The 15,281-nt window shown below is 37.6% G+C and overlaps 1 protein-coding gene across 1 annotated transcript in view; it reads right to left on the bottom strand.

Moving 5' to 3' along the window:
• USH2A (usherin) overlaps positions 1–15,281 on the bottom strand; it is a 396,109-nt gene that overhangs the window by 63,274 nt on the left and 317,554 nt on the right. The window contains 4 exon segments of the mRNA XM_050894852.1: positions 6,302–6,459; positions 7,165–7,348; positions 7,888–7,995; positions 14,780–14,978. Coding sequence (XP_050750809.1) covers positions 6,302–6,459; positions 7,165–7,348; positions 7,888–7,995; positions 14,780–14,978 — 649 coding nt within the window.

Below are 15,281 nucleotides of genomic sequence, written 5' to 3'. Positions count from 1 at the left end.
CTTAAGAAAGAACAAAGTACGAAGTAGACAAGACACCTTTCTGAAATGAGTCAAAATGTATTTGATTAGTAAGAGCACATTTATCTTTCAACACAATACCTACTTTAGATGTCACAGAGATGCCTATGAGCAATTCTGAGACTTCTCCAAATCTTGAGAATCTTTCCTTTTGTAACTTTGGAAAACAACTCCATTCTTTCTTCTAATTGTAGTTTTGGTCCTTTTCTGATAAAGTATCTACATTGATACTATTTCCCTGAAGCTACAAAGAGCATTTTTTTCCACTGTTGTGCACCTTTTAGATGGATTTTTTTAGCTAAGTATGTATGTGAATACGCACATTAACTTAAAAAAAAAAAGTTTACAAGAAATCAGAGAGATTTCAAGTTTACCTGTGGTACTATAAACAACTGATGTACTTTGGAAGATCAGAAAAATCTTTGAAATACCAAGTTTTTACAATTCTCAGAAGAAAAAGAGGACATAAAAATCCCAAAGAAATAAGATGCTGCTGCCTCACTAGATGCTAGACAAAGGAAATGCCATTACACTAAAAAGCTGAAAAGACAGCCCTGAAGTGGAGGCATGACTTCAATCTTATTCAACTGCTCAGCTTACAGGAAGAAAAAAGATGCTGATATTAGTCATTGGAAGACATGGAGGGAGAAGGAGACAGAAAGTGCAAAAATCCCACTGTAAAATTTTCCTTTTTCAGTGTAAAAGTTTCAAGGAAAACACCAAGATCTAATAATTAAGAATGGAATAATAGAAATACAACTTTTAAAGTCATGCAGGATGTTACAGAGTAAACCTCTGAGAAGTGATCTTGAAGTAGATGGCTTCTGCAAAAAAGAAAATTATTTTTTGTCTGTGATACGTGGAAGATGAAATGCTCTGAAAGAGTGCACTTGAGTGTGTGTTGTATAATTATACCAGTAATTAAAGATATATTATTACAGCTAAACTACCTTTTTTCTTCTTTTTTTTTTTTTCCTATAATTGGAGTGCCTGTAAAGGACACAACAGAAGATCCAAAAGTAAGAGCTTGAAATGGTAGACAGCACATCAAATAGAAACCTTTTTTTAATCTCCTTGTTAAGGTCCTCTTCTTCTCCAGTCCTGACAACAGACCAGATATTCCAGCCAGAAAAACCCACTGTCTTATGAAAGTGACACATAAGTCACTTTTGTGCATCTGATCAGTGCATTTATTCTAGGCAAAATTCACCAGAAACCTTTGAAATTGGAACTATTCAGAATGCTTGATTTCCCAAGGAAGATTAAATACAAACAAGGACAGCTGAATCCAGCCATCAATATGCAGCAAAGGACACTTATTTCAAAATAATTGACCTATCCATGTTCAACATTCAGTCCATATCTCAGCAGAAATGCTAAAAAAATCCAAACAACCAAAATGCAAAATCTTTAAATTCTGCTAAATGCTGCAATATATTAGGAATGATACCAATAATTAGGAATGATACCAATTTTTCTTGAGAAAAAATATTCTCAAGAAGTGAACATGAAATTGTAAATAAAACCAAGTAAACATCCTGCAACATTCCAATATCCAATGGAAATCCTTCTACAATTTGATGAAATTCATTGAATGCTAAGATGAAAGGATTGCTTTATAATCTGAAAAATAAAAAATATATACTCATACAACATAGAAACTTGTAAAAAGCCCTTTTTTTCTGTAGCCTTCAGCATCTGCAGCCAGTCTGAAACTACTACCTTGTGTGCTCTGATGACTGAAGGAAACGAAATGGGCATATTTGTTAAAGTCAGCTGGGAAACCACACGACTTGGTTAGTTCCAGAGTTCATAAATTTATGTCAGAATAAAAGGAACCGTAAAAGCACAAGTGAACCAATTTACCCTAAGTGCAAATGGCAGTTTTGTTATTTGGTGTCAAAGTTACCATGAGCACAATGACAACCTGCCATAACACATTTTCATGTTCACTAAAGAACAAGGATTTAGTTGGTTAATATTCCCAGCAATACTCTTTTTCATAATTTACAACAACTAGATGCTGATAGGTTATTTAACATTTATGAAGTTAAGATGTAATCAGAAAAACCCTGATTATCTTTACAAATAAAAAAGTTAAATTATTCTACTTTTTTTCTCTGTGACTTCATTTCACAGCAGGTGCACATTTTGCAATGGGACAAGTCAATCAAACTAAATCTTGTTTTTTTGTGGGCATATTTGGATAACAGTTAATGGACAATTCTGTGCAAAACTCTGCAAATTAGGGTTGACGGCTCTGTGTACTTCAAAACTAGGGTAGGTCAAAAATAGAATTTGCAGCACAAGATGCTTATAATTGGGGGAAAAAAGCCACAGTCTCTTTTACAGACTGGTCACCAAGTCAATTGCTGAAAAATTGTTTAATATGATGTGAAACCCAATCACAATTAAAGCAAAATAGCTGAACTGTTTCACTTAGAGTAAACAAATACTAAAATAAGAATGTCATATCTTTTATTTAAAAACAAGTAAGAGTAAAGTTATATTTTAATATTTAACTTCGCAAAATAAAACAATCTATTTGGCTTCCTGAGATTAAGTATTTACATTAAGCTTCAAATATCCAGATGTCTTATTCTGGTTGTATCAAGTATTCCCAACAAGACTCTGAAGACAGTAACAGCTGGAGATGCTAACTGATTTCAAGATGCAGAACTTTGGACATTGAGCTTGAAAAGCTTGTCCTACAGTGATGTGGAGTAAACAATAATTTACATGAGAAAATAAAAACGAAGAAATGTAACATTGGCTTAGCAAAAGTCAGAACAATTTGTTAGGCCACCAATAAAGGAGAAACCAGGTTAGCTGGGGAAGCTAAGAGACAAAGCTAAGAGACAAATCAATGTCATTCAAATACCAAATTTGATCCCAAGAAGACTAAAGTAGGAATCCAGACATGTTATACAACTTTCATTCTACTTGATAAGCAAACCCAGAGGTGAAGTAGAGTGTTACAACATGATGAAAGAAGACATTTTAATCCAGATGATCATTAACATATGAAGCAAGTAACCTAGGAGCAGAGGACAGGATCCTCTTTTGAGCATGTTCAGCTTTCATGGTATCACGAGCAGCAACTGAAGATATCTAGAAGAATCAGGCCCCCAGTGAGGACCAGTGGGGCTGTCAACGAGTTGATGCAGGATGGCTACCTGCCTACCTGTCAATAACATTTAAGGATATGCCTTGGGAGAATTATGTGGTTGGGTTTTTTTCCATTCAGCTTTTCTGCTTCTATCCATGGCACTAATAGTTGTTCCATAATAATTGTAACATATCCTTCTGTAGCGTATCTGTGAAATGTACCGTACCTTTGAGGTCTGTGCACTGAGGCAATGCAACACAAGATAATGGGATACCTATTTCAGAAAATAAAGTCCTATTTTCCATAGTGAGTGAGGTGTGTCAAATATTTTTTCTGAATCCATCACTTTAACCACTGCTCGGCCACCTTGCTATTTAGCTAAGTCAGGAGTTTTGAAATGCTACATATCTATAAAGTCATAAGATTTAGATACGTTACAGATGTTGAAACATTGTGATTAAAGCCATGCAAAAGGAAGGTCTGTGTAATATGATGCCCGTAATTAATCCTGAGGGTGATTATTTGATCCAAATTTACTACAGCAGGTAAGAAAATAGAATGCCAAAGCATCCCTGATATCCACAGACAGGAAGACACTATGACCAACTACCCTCTCATCAAAACTTGGTTAATAAAAAGCACTTCTTTTCATGGAGACTACACAAATTAAAATAACCGTCTTGTCCAAGAGTGACTGCCAAGCCTGACAATCCTTATAACAAATGCTGAATTCTGTTTTTATAAGGGAAACCTATATTATCTCAATATAGCCTGTTGTGAAACAAGGATTCATATACAGAAAAAAATAGATCAGAAAAAAAAAAAGTTACTCCATGCACAATGACATAAATAAGGACAAAAAGTTGTAGACTCTTTAGGCTAATCCTACCAAGCTGGGGATGTATGTGGCCCCAGACGTCTGCATGCATAGGACCTGTTAATGGGATGTATGCCATTCCAGCAGATCAGAACCTCCAAAATAAACCTCCACCTGCATCCCCGGCAGTCTTCCTCTTGAGAAAAAAACACTAGGAGCACAAAGGTCTCAGAATGAGCATGAAGCAGGATTATGAAGAGTCAAGAATTAATTTCCTAGCTTCTGCATGTACCTGTGCTTCTGCATATAGGGTTTCTTCTAGTAGCATTAGTAGCATTTAGTAGCATTTAGTAACATTTCTCTGCTGTTAGTACTCCCTGTTCCTGTAAGATCAGCTAGTGGCCCTGAGGTGCTATAATAAATGGAACAGCAAGTTTTGCTTTCGTGTGTACCCAATAGGGGCACTGTATGAAAAAAATCCCTTATTCATACTTAAAAACTTAAATAATTGGCCCCACAATGAGAAGGCAGAGAGGAAGGGACTGAGTCACCAAATATCCACGAAAGTGAGATAAGTGTTCAAGGTGCGTCCCAGTACCTGGGAAGAAGGACATCTGCCTTTCCCCTGACTGAGGAGAATGATTCCTACAGCCATGTGAATACATCAACACTGCATCCTTTACAGAGCCATAATGTCCAGCCTCCTCCTCACCCCTCTGATCGTGTGGTTTCAGGAATACATGAACCTTTGTACGCACAATCTTAATTGCAACATAACCAAATGTACTACACGGAGCCTGATTCTCCTTGCAGGCTTGTAACCTACTGCAAGTAACAGGAGTTCGAGCAGCTGGAAAAGAAAAGGTCTAGAACAAGGACAAGCTTTTCTGGGAAACACCCCACTCTTCACAAGCCTACACTATTCCAGTATATTCTTATGTTTTAAAATTATTTATAATGTTGCTGAATATTTTGTACTCTAAATTGTATTTATTATCAAAACTATAATACAGCATGAGTCACTTTCCAATAAAACCAACTAGATTATATGCCATTCGAATTCGCTTGCCTTCTGCTGGGTTCTAAATCCTTTCAGGCAGTAGGGGGAAAAGTTTAATTTAAGATTTTAATCTTTTTCATATATTATAGCATTTCTATAATGGATTTTGTGCTTCTGAAAACTAAAAGATTGACAGCTCAGGGTATTATAGATTTATTAATCATTGCTTAAATGGGTAGGGTGAACGCTGCTAAGCACTGCCACAACACTTGCGATCCCAGCCTTGAAGGCAAAATATTTTTTCTAGGTGACTTTATTTTTAATGCGAATTGACTCTACTGTGACTGCTATGCAAGGAAAGAACATCTTAAATAATTAGGAAGAGGAGACATCCAAAAATTCCCTGAGTTCATTGATAAAACACATATTGTTGTTATTGCAATATGCAAACATCTGAAGTTTCTAAAAAAATTGACCTCATTTTAACTGAAAAAAACAATATCTAGAAACTAGAAAACACCTTGCTGGAGTTGAACTACACTAGACAGAAAATTGTTCATTTACAATGCTCTCACAGTAACTACAGCATACCATTTTTATAATGTCAGTAAAGTACACCAATCACTTAAGCTATGTTCTATATTAATGAAACAGAGGAGAGTCTTTCATATAAAAAGATGCTATTATTCAATTATTCCTTCTTAGCCTACCTCTGTAGCAGGCCAAGAAAACCTGGTGATGTTCAGGAGAAGAGCAACAAGAGGAAAAATATTTCTGGGCCTTTGCTGACCCACCCTCCTGCAAGGTAACATGTCCACATAACACTATGGTGCTCTGGCGAATAAAATTTACTCAATCAGATCAAAGCTAGTACAGGATCTCTGTGTTACACTCTTATACCTTTTGTTAAAGGAGCTCAACATTGCATACCAGCAGGACAATTGGACATTTTAATTGCCAAGATAGCTATCAAGACATCATCAGCCCAAAAGGTTGCCAGGTTTCCCTGTCAATAACTCAGGTTAGTCTGAACAGAAGGGAAAACTTATTTTCACTGTAATTGTTTTTTTTTTCCTTAATACTTGCACTCAATAATAGTTTACAAGATCAAATTAACATATGGATTTTTGATCAGCTAATCCTCACAATACCTATGTCAAGCATATAGGTCAATATTATTAAAATAATATGTCTCTAGGAAACAGCAGCTTTAGATACTGGTTATTTAAATCACACAAACACTAAAACCAAATACGAAGAATAAAAATATCAGAAAGATTCAGCTGCCTGCCTGAATGTACTAATTTTTCCATCCTTTCATTTTGCTACAAAGTACGACATAGAAATACATTTTTACCTGGCACGTCCCAAGCTAGAAATATAGAATATGCATCAATTACTGTGACATTATATGGGACATGAATTTTCTCTGGTGTTCCTACTGGTGTTTGTATAACATATTTATCACTAGTGTTGCTGCCTCCCCAAGTGCTGGCTTCCAGCTGGTAAACATATCTGCGCAAACACAAAAAGATCAGTAGATACTACGGTTAGAAGCTTTAGGCATCTCAGTAATAGAACATTTCCATTTTCACCAATTTAAAGTGAATAGACTATACAAAGAGTATTACAAATACTGCATTAGTGAAGATTTTCAACTTTAAGTTTTCTTAATGTGAGAAAAGTAACTCTTTACTTATTATAATAATAATTTTAATACTAAAATTCACATTAGCTTACATAAGAGAGAAGTATTGACTCAAAAACTGTCAAAACCAATTTCAGAATGGCCTCTATAAAAATATCAGCAGCTGCTACTTTTGAGCCAGTATGTTCAATATGCACAGAAACATTATAAACCGTGTGCAGTGCTGTCTGCCATATAAAGACTTAAATTTTTCTAAGTATATTCCATGAGGGAAAAAAACAACCAATGAGCCACCAACAACCACCCAATGAAAACAAAAAAAAAAGCCTTCCCCTCTTTGAATCAGAATGACCTATTCTCAGAAAAGGAAAAAGAGAAGTCCTTTGATTAAGGCTTTCCAACATTTGGAAACCTCCTAGAAGTGCTCTACCAATTTTTCAGTAATTAAGTAATATTGTAAGAGATTTTTCTTTTGTTAAAATAGTAACTTATATTTTGTACATTTCACAAACACACATACCTATATCTTGAACACCTTTCACATATTACCAGAGCTCTTTAACGTGCCTTACCTACTGTTAGGCTGCAGGTTAACATCTGTGAAACTCAGGTCTGTACTGCCACCCAGGAAAATCTGTTCTCCATCACGAAATAATCGATACTGAGTAATGAGTCCGTTGGGTTTCTTTGGTTCACTCCAGTAGATTTCCACTTCTGTTGAGCTGACTATGATATGATGAGGTTTTGGCCATACCCCTATTAACATCACAATGACACTATTTTAATTTTATGACAGAAACAATAAGGGGTTTTTCTCCTTTCCCACAGTTTGTGCTGTTGCTTTCAGCAACGTAATGAAAGCATAAAACATGACCAGAGAGAATGACAGAATTTAACACACTTTCTGTATTTATCCTATACCAAATGCAACCAACTAGACAAGGTACAGATTAATGGAGGACAAGGCCAAAGGCTGCAGCCTTTATATGCCCAGTTGTATCTGCATATCTATTTGTGCTTTAGAAAATACACATCTGCTAATTCTAACCTCGCTAACTTAAAGATGAACTTGGGGAAACTGTCACAAAAAGAAAGTAGAAATGCAGTGCCAGGCAGTCAGTATAAAGAGTGTGTTAAGATACAAATACTCCAAGAGAGACGGATTCTCTTGTGTAAATTTATATATGATAGCTTGATGGATGATAGTGGAGTTTTGCACCTTGTTAAACCATCAGAAAATACAAGCCCATATGACCACCTCTTTGCAGTTCTGTAAGAATGTCTTTTTCCCTTACCATGAGGAGCAGCTTGTAAAGTTTGACCTGAAAGTGGTTGGCTAGAAGCACACCCAGCAGATGTGCATGCAGTAAGCATGAAGCTGTAATTAGTGTATGGCTGCAGACCTAGAAAGAGCAAACAGAGGTTAGACTGAGATGTTGATGTCAGGCATCCCAAGAATTGTATCACTACATAGAAAGTTACTGGACTTAAAGTTAACTTTTAGTGTTTTTGGCAAACATAAAATATGAACCATTCTTATTTTACATCTGAATAATACTGAAATGGTGAATTCTTGCTAATTTAGCTATATATCCTCTACTAGTTTAAAAGACCTGACAAAACAATTCAGATTGAATGTGTGTCTATGCTGCAATGGATCTCTGGATGCCCCTCATATAGACATATCTGAATTAGCTTCAAATCAATTAACTTAGATGGCACTTGCAGCGTAGTAACAACAGTCCAGATCTCAGCCCAGATTACCATCTGAACATTTACCCAGTCTCTACTGTTTTTTTGGTGGTTGTTTTGTTGGGTTTTTAACTTATGCTTCTATCTGTACAAAATGGTTACAAATCAACTGGAAAGCACCTAAACATTCTTGGCACACACATAATCTCCATCACTGCTAATGGCCATAGAAGTTAAGTTTTCCAACAGATAAGCACATGAAAGTGTAATCGCTTAGAGTTTTGGACTTGAAAAGCTGAAGAGCCTGTAATGTTTTGAAAATTTATTACAAATATATTTGCAACAATAAGAAAAGATAATAAAATACTCTCTTACTTGAACATGAAATCTTCTACTATATTGCAAACAAGTCCAAAGACTTGTTCCTGTCCCCTTCTCAACTTTTATTTGTTCAATTTTCCCCTGTATTTTTTCCTATTTGTTACAAGATTTTACTATAAATGCTATAAAGCAGTTAGAAGCAGGACTGACAACCAAGCCCTCTCCATTACAGGATATTAATTTTAGTTGTAATTTTTAAAAAACTATTTTTTCAGCTCAAACCTTCCATGCTGGACATCCTTGAATGAGACTAAAAGAGAATATATTGCTTTGACTTTTCCTTAGAAATTTTCAAACATTCTTGTGCTGTGTGTCAATAATTTCAGATTTGACATCAAGTTGCCCGCAGCTTAAGAATTTGACTTTAGGACTCCTCATAAAATTGTACCCAAAATTTGGCTAAGATACTAAGCTTTTAAAATAGCCATTTCTGCACACCCATTAAAGGCTTCTTACAGTTAAATCATTAAAGATGCAGACCTCTGCGAGCCTATCTTGAACACCTCAGAGCTCAGCTTTACCTGCTGATCAGCCTGCCTCACAGAGCACGCTCCAGCCCAGGTTACAGGGTCTTTGCTAAACTACTCTTTTGAGTATTTCTCGAAGTTGATCTTAAAAATTATATTACCAGGCACAGACACTGAAAACCTCTCTCTTGCATGTTTTCAAGGACCTTCTTGTTAACAGCTCACAATACATTAAAAAAAGTTCCTATTCCTGAATGCAAAGGGGACAAACAGTACAACAAGAAGCAAATTATACACAAAAAATCTGTGAAAATATTAAGATTGCAAAACTGAACACTCATAAACTAGGAAATCCCAGCGTTAGGACATGGTATGATACGAATTGACCCCCTTCGTATACAGGCTCTGTGGCACAGTCCTATCTAAAATTCCCTCCAACATGTGGTCTCTGGCCTGCCTAATTGTATATAATTCGAGACTATTTTTGTAGTGTCTACCCCTAGAGTGTACAGTTGCTTTACTAACACCAGCCAGCTAAGCATTGTAAACGGCTTAATACAGTACGAGAATAACAAAAAACAACAAAAAAGAAAGATTTATCTCTCTCAGGAACAGGATGCTGACTCAAAAAGACTGAGAGAAACAAAAACCTCCCTGGGCCTGCCAGGAGGCCATTTGGGATGCCTGGGACCTGGCTCTCAGGGTACGTGGTGTTATGCAAAACTTTATATATCTGAGCACAACTGGTGCCTTCAGCTGCAGCTCCAAGAGCTCATGAAATTCAGGCCCTAGGTCTCAGGCACGGTGTCCAGAAAATGAAGAAGACATGGTTGTGACAAGCTGTGAAAGCTTGAGATGTGCCTTCCTCAGTAGCACAGCCTGAACAGATATGAATGCCCTGGATGACAGAAACCAACTGCCTCGATCTAGAGACGGTCTCTCCTCCGTGCCATCCCACACTCCATTTGCTCTAGCTTTCTAATCCAGCATCCCAAAGGATTCATGAGACCTGCCAGGGCCTGTCCCACCACCACAGCTAGGGAGCAGGGCAGGCCGGGGGCAGCCCCAGCCCAGGCACTTCCCTGGTGCTGGGGCTGGGCCAGGACATGGGCCCACGAGTGGGCCTGACTAGGCAGGGCCTGTGGCTGGGCAGGGCAGGGCTGTGTCGGAGCTGGAGGCCAGCACAGCCGTGAGCAGGGATTGAGGGCAGCAGGCTGGGCTGAAATGGGGTCCTGGGCCCGTGGGCAGGGCTGGGGGAAGGCCCCAGGGGAGGCTGGCAGCAGCTCATCAGAGAGTTGATGTGGGAGCATGCTGCAGCAGCGAGGCCGCCCTGTGTCCTGCCACCTGGCCATCCTCCCAGGACACTGCCCCTTCTCCTTTCTTCTTTTTGGCAGCCAGTGCTGCCAGCCCCTCACCGATTCACATTTTATCCCTCTGGGTTGGTGCCGTCCCTGTTGCCTCCCTCGCCGTGCTCCACATTCACGCAAACTTCGGGCTTGTGCTTCCCTGGCTTCTGCCGAGCAGAAAGGAAATTTAGCTCTGGGCAGATGCAGAATTAGGCACCGAGATTCCCAGAAGGAATAAACCTACCAAACATAGCAAAAGTTGAGGCAGCAGTCCTACATACAGGAGCCTTTTTTTTTTTTTTTTTCATTTTATTCCTCCCCAGAAGAGGCACAGCTTATGGACCGAATGAGGCAGTAAACCTACGCACAAATGACTATACTACTGTGTAATGCAGACTGCTTGTGTGAAAGAGGCTGAATTAGGATTATACAGGTCAATTCATGCGTATTATACAGGTCAATTTTTAAGTGCGTGGCTTTGTGACCTTAATAATGTACTTTTGATGTAGCTCATGTGCCTAATTGTAATTGCTTCAAGAACCATGCAATTCTGTGACAAGAAAAAAAGTCTGGGCAAGATCTTTGTTTATAAACAAATCCTTGCTTATAGCCAGTACGAAGATATTTTAATTAAAATATATTACAAACAAATAGAGAGAAAGAATAAGCAACAATTATGCAGAAAGGTAAAATACTGAATGGAAGACATGCAGGCTGCTTACAAATTGAACAAGACGTGAAGAAGAGAAAATAAAGAGGTGACTCAGAGGGACAGCCCTGGCTGTAACCTAATCATGAACTGGAAGAGAAGAAAAATCATCTGAACACTGCGTATAAAAGTAAGAAGGGAGAAAATGACAGTTGCAGACTAGAGAGAGGCAAAGGCATGGAGGAAAGCCAAGTATTTAACATTTCAGGATAGAAAAGATTACTGTGGCAACAAATTACTTGAATTCCCCTAAAGGGAGTCATGTTCACTTTTAAAGGAAACATGCATAATAAAGCAATACTCATTTACAACTACACTTTAAAGAGAAAAATGAGCATTAAAAAAAGAGCACATGGTTTCACTAAATTTATTGGTGAAATTCTGATACCTGAAACCTCTAGTCATACATGGAGCAGTCACAGCAGATTTTTATCTAGATTATTAAAGCTCTGCATTAAACGCCTTCTCTTATGCATGCTTTGGAAAGCTCTGTGCAATCTATGTGATTAATAATAAAAATAACAAGTAAGATAATCTTGAAACATAAACAGCGTTTTGCTTTTCCAATTTCTCTACTTGATTGTTCACTAGAGCATAGTTTTCCTCTCCTTTTCTTTTTTGGTCTATTATTGTGGGGTTTTTTAAATTTTTTTTTTAAACTTAGTAGTCTATTTTGTTATTGCAGCATTTGCCATTTGCCAAAAGGCTGTGAAACAGTGTTTTTTTTAAGAATGCATTGTTCTATTAGCCAAATCAATTCCTTCTGATACTGTTTGTCTCCATTTGTGGGTACGGCTCCAGCAAGGTCAGTAATTAGCTCCCAGAATAACGCTCCTGGGCCCCGCTGGGGGAATTTTACTCAGGAGGATGTCAGATTGCTGACCACAGCCTCACACAACCCCTCCACTCCCAAGAGTTTCCTTTAGATAAATATTACTAATGATTCAGTGCTGCAAGGAGAGCTGACCAGTGACAACATTTCTGTATCTCTTCAGTTTTCACTACCCTGAAATGGAGAATATGTTCAGATGAAAGAATTTCAAACCATTCAGTCATAAAGTATTTCTTAATACCGTTTCTTTTACTAAAATAAACATCAATGATCTTGCTTGGCTTTTACCTAGATGATTGATCCTACAAATTCTTGATAAAGCCTCTTACTCGGGATATTATCTTTAGTGTATTAAAAAGGGGGAGTTGAGAAGAATCTTTGCTATAAACCCACCTGCTGCTGCTGAAGAGGGCACTCTTAGCTTTCTTTTACAATTCCCCTAATTATTTTCTTCAGTCTTACCCTCTGCCTGGCCCCCACTGCAAAGCATTAGCAGGCCCATTTGTAAAGTAGTAGTAACACAAAGTGAAACAATGCCATAACTGTCATCCAAATTGTTCTGTACAGGGTAGTGGAAGTGTTCAGTAATAAATGATATAAAAAGGTCTTTTATTGACAAGCTGCCATGTGCTGTTTGCATTAGAGAATATGAGAAGATGATGGCTGCTGCCCCTAGGTCCCAGTGGCATTCAACTCAGTGAGATAGCAGAAAATGGTTCAGTTTGCTTAAAGCATTGATAACACCGCTAAATAATTAACTGAGGACTTCCTGTCTTCAATTACTTAATGCTTTTTTTAACATCTTGAGAGGATTATAAGCAATTTATGGATTTCACATGATGAGCACATTCACCACTATTCCCACAAAGCATTTGTGGGATCATGTTTCCAAAGCTTTGATGTAATTAAAAATAAGCAGCAAGACAATGGTGCAGTGGCAAGGTGCTAGCCTTCTTGTCTGTTATTTGCAAGACCCTAGATTCAAAGTCTCAAGAAATACTAATGCTACAGCTTCATTAATGTTCAACTGTTGCTCAGGGAAAAGCAGACAGTTTTGGGGGAAAAAAAAAAAGAAAAAGAAGGAAGATGGGAAAATCAAAACATACATCCACAGGGAATAAGACAACAGTTCAAACATTTGAGATTATGTATGAAATAAATTTGATTGTTTTATCTGATTCTTTTAATTTAGAGAGCAATAATTATCCACATTGCTAAATCACTGCCATGAATTGCACATTATTACCCAAGGAAGCTCCTGCAGAAAGAAAACAGCACAAGATTTGATTATGACTGTCAGGAGGAATGATCACTTCTTTCACTCCTAGCTTAACATGGCAGCATTGGACAGTGGCTTAACGGAACAGGCACACAAAAGGAAAAAAGATCCTTGTTTCTCAGGAGGTACTTTCATTTCTTCTCCCTTCCAACTAGTAAGAAAAACAGCATTGTTTGCATTAAAATCTCAGTTACTCTGGAGGTATAACTGCCTTTTGGGAAGGAAGTGGGAGCACAAGAAATATTTTTCAATGCGTTTGATAAATCATTCCTTGTTGGTAGGTGTTCTTTACAGTAAAGATAAACTTACAACATAAACTTACAACAGCAATTCTAAACCACGTAGCACCAACTGGCATACTCTAGTTAATATCTCATGTCCAGAAGCACTGAATATGGAGACAGGCATAATATACAGTTGATGAATTTGAGCATATTGTCAAAGAAGAACAGCAATGCTTTACTCCTCTGTGAGTAACTGCAGCAAGGATGGACTCTTTTAAAGCACTAAGGAATCCACTCTGACTCAGGACTCATGCTTTGAGGGGTGGTTGAGAATGCCATCTATGCTGTATAGGTTTTATGTGCCCTAAGTCAACTTCTACTCTTTGGGTGGCTATCATGTGGTGTATAACATAAGAATCTCTAAGTTTCCCACTCGTATAGAAAAAAAAAGGAAAAAAATAACATATTTATGAATTCCTAAAAATCATAGATACAGGAATTTGATGAGCAACCTGAGGTCAAAGAGGGAAAAAAGATATCCCAGAATGCTTATGTTCCCTTTTCGTGTTCAACAGAAACATTTCTAAGAATAATTTTGCTTCAGTGTAACATTCAAATATAACTAGAAATTGAATATGTGAAAATGATACATTTGAGGTCTGAGTCAAACCTTCCTCCAAAATCCCTTGACTAAAGCTTCTTTCAGATACATACACACTAGTGAAATTTCACCAAGTATTTAGAAAATGGCTAAAAGGAATATGTAAGATTATAAACAGAATCCAGGATCTTTCCCTTTCTGTCTTCCTTTCCTTTTTATTGTTTCAGGCATAAAGTACTGGATCCTTCTTGCTCCTACACTGCTGCACATTCACAGCAGCACTAGTGACTTCAACTGCATTACTGCACATTGATGACTGTAAAAGAGAGAGCTGAATCTGTGTGAAGGGATGGCAAGCCTACACAGAATATCTGAGACCTCGAGCACACCACAAAGCATGCATCTTGAATCGAGCTGGATAGAGTTATTTTAGAATTTTGAAATTAAATCTATTAATATTCTAACAAACAGCAGCCAGAAATTAAAGAGATTGAGAAGAATAAATTTAAGATATGTAAAGTCATGATAAAGCATTCTAAATTGTACACAGTACTGGGCATTTAAAAGTTACTGACAAGTAGGATTTTTAATATGTAAATACTGTCTTATATCTTAAGGACAGGACATTAGCCTGTCAGAGAGCTCTGCCTCCTTACCTGATACTGTGTGCTGCATTCTGCTTGCAGCATCGGTGTATATAAGTCCTTTCCCTACTTGACTGATCTGGTACTCTCTGATGATACCATTTGGTTTCTTGGGTGCAATCCAGCTTAAATGTAATGCTGTTGAGTTCAAAGCACTGACGCCTGGTGGCTGAACACTCTCTGGGACTCCTTGGACAGTGACTGCAACTACCTGAAGACATATGAATTAAACAGCAATTTAATGTAATAGTACACTAGATACCATGATCAATGAGAATGTCACTTTTGTTTTAAAATGTTGTTTGGGCTGGCATATCATTACCGAGGGCCTGGAGAACTAGTTACTTTTTTCCTCCTTTTTCACAATGAAATCTGACCTTGAATACATTACATAAGTCTATGTCTACAATTTATCACAACAGGTTCACCACGTTTTAGCTGCAGTGTATAGCACAGGGTGAAACAACAAAAACTGTATTGCTTGAAAACTCTTGATAACTCTCTTCCATATGGT

Source organism: Gymnogyps californianus, chromosome 3 (genome assembly GCF_018139145.2).
Source record: "Gymnogyps californianus isolate 813 chromosome 3, ASM1813914v2, whole genome shotgun sequence".
NCBI lineage: Eukaryota > Metazoa > Chordata > Aves > Accipitriformes > Cathartidae > Gymnogyps > Gymnogyps californianus.
The sequence above is the reverse complement of the archived record's forward strand: the minus strand, read 5'-3'. Positions and strand labels throughout refer to the sequence as shown.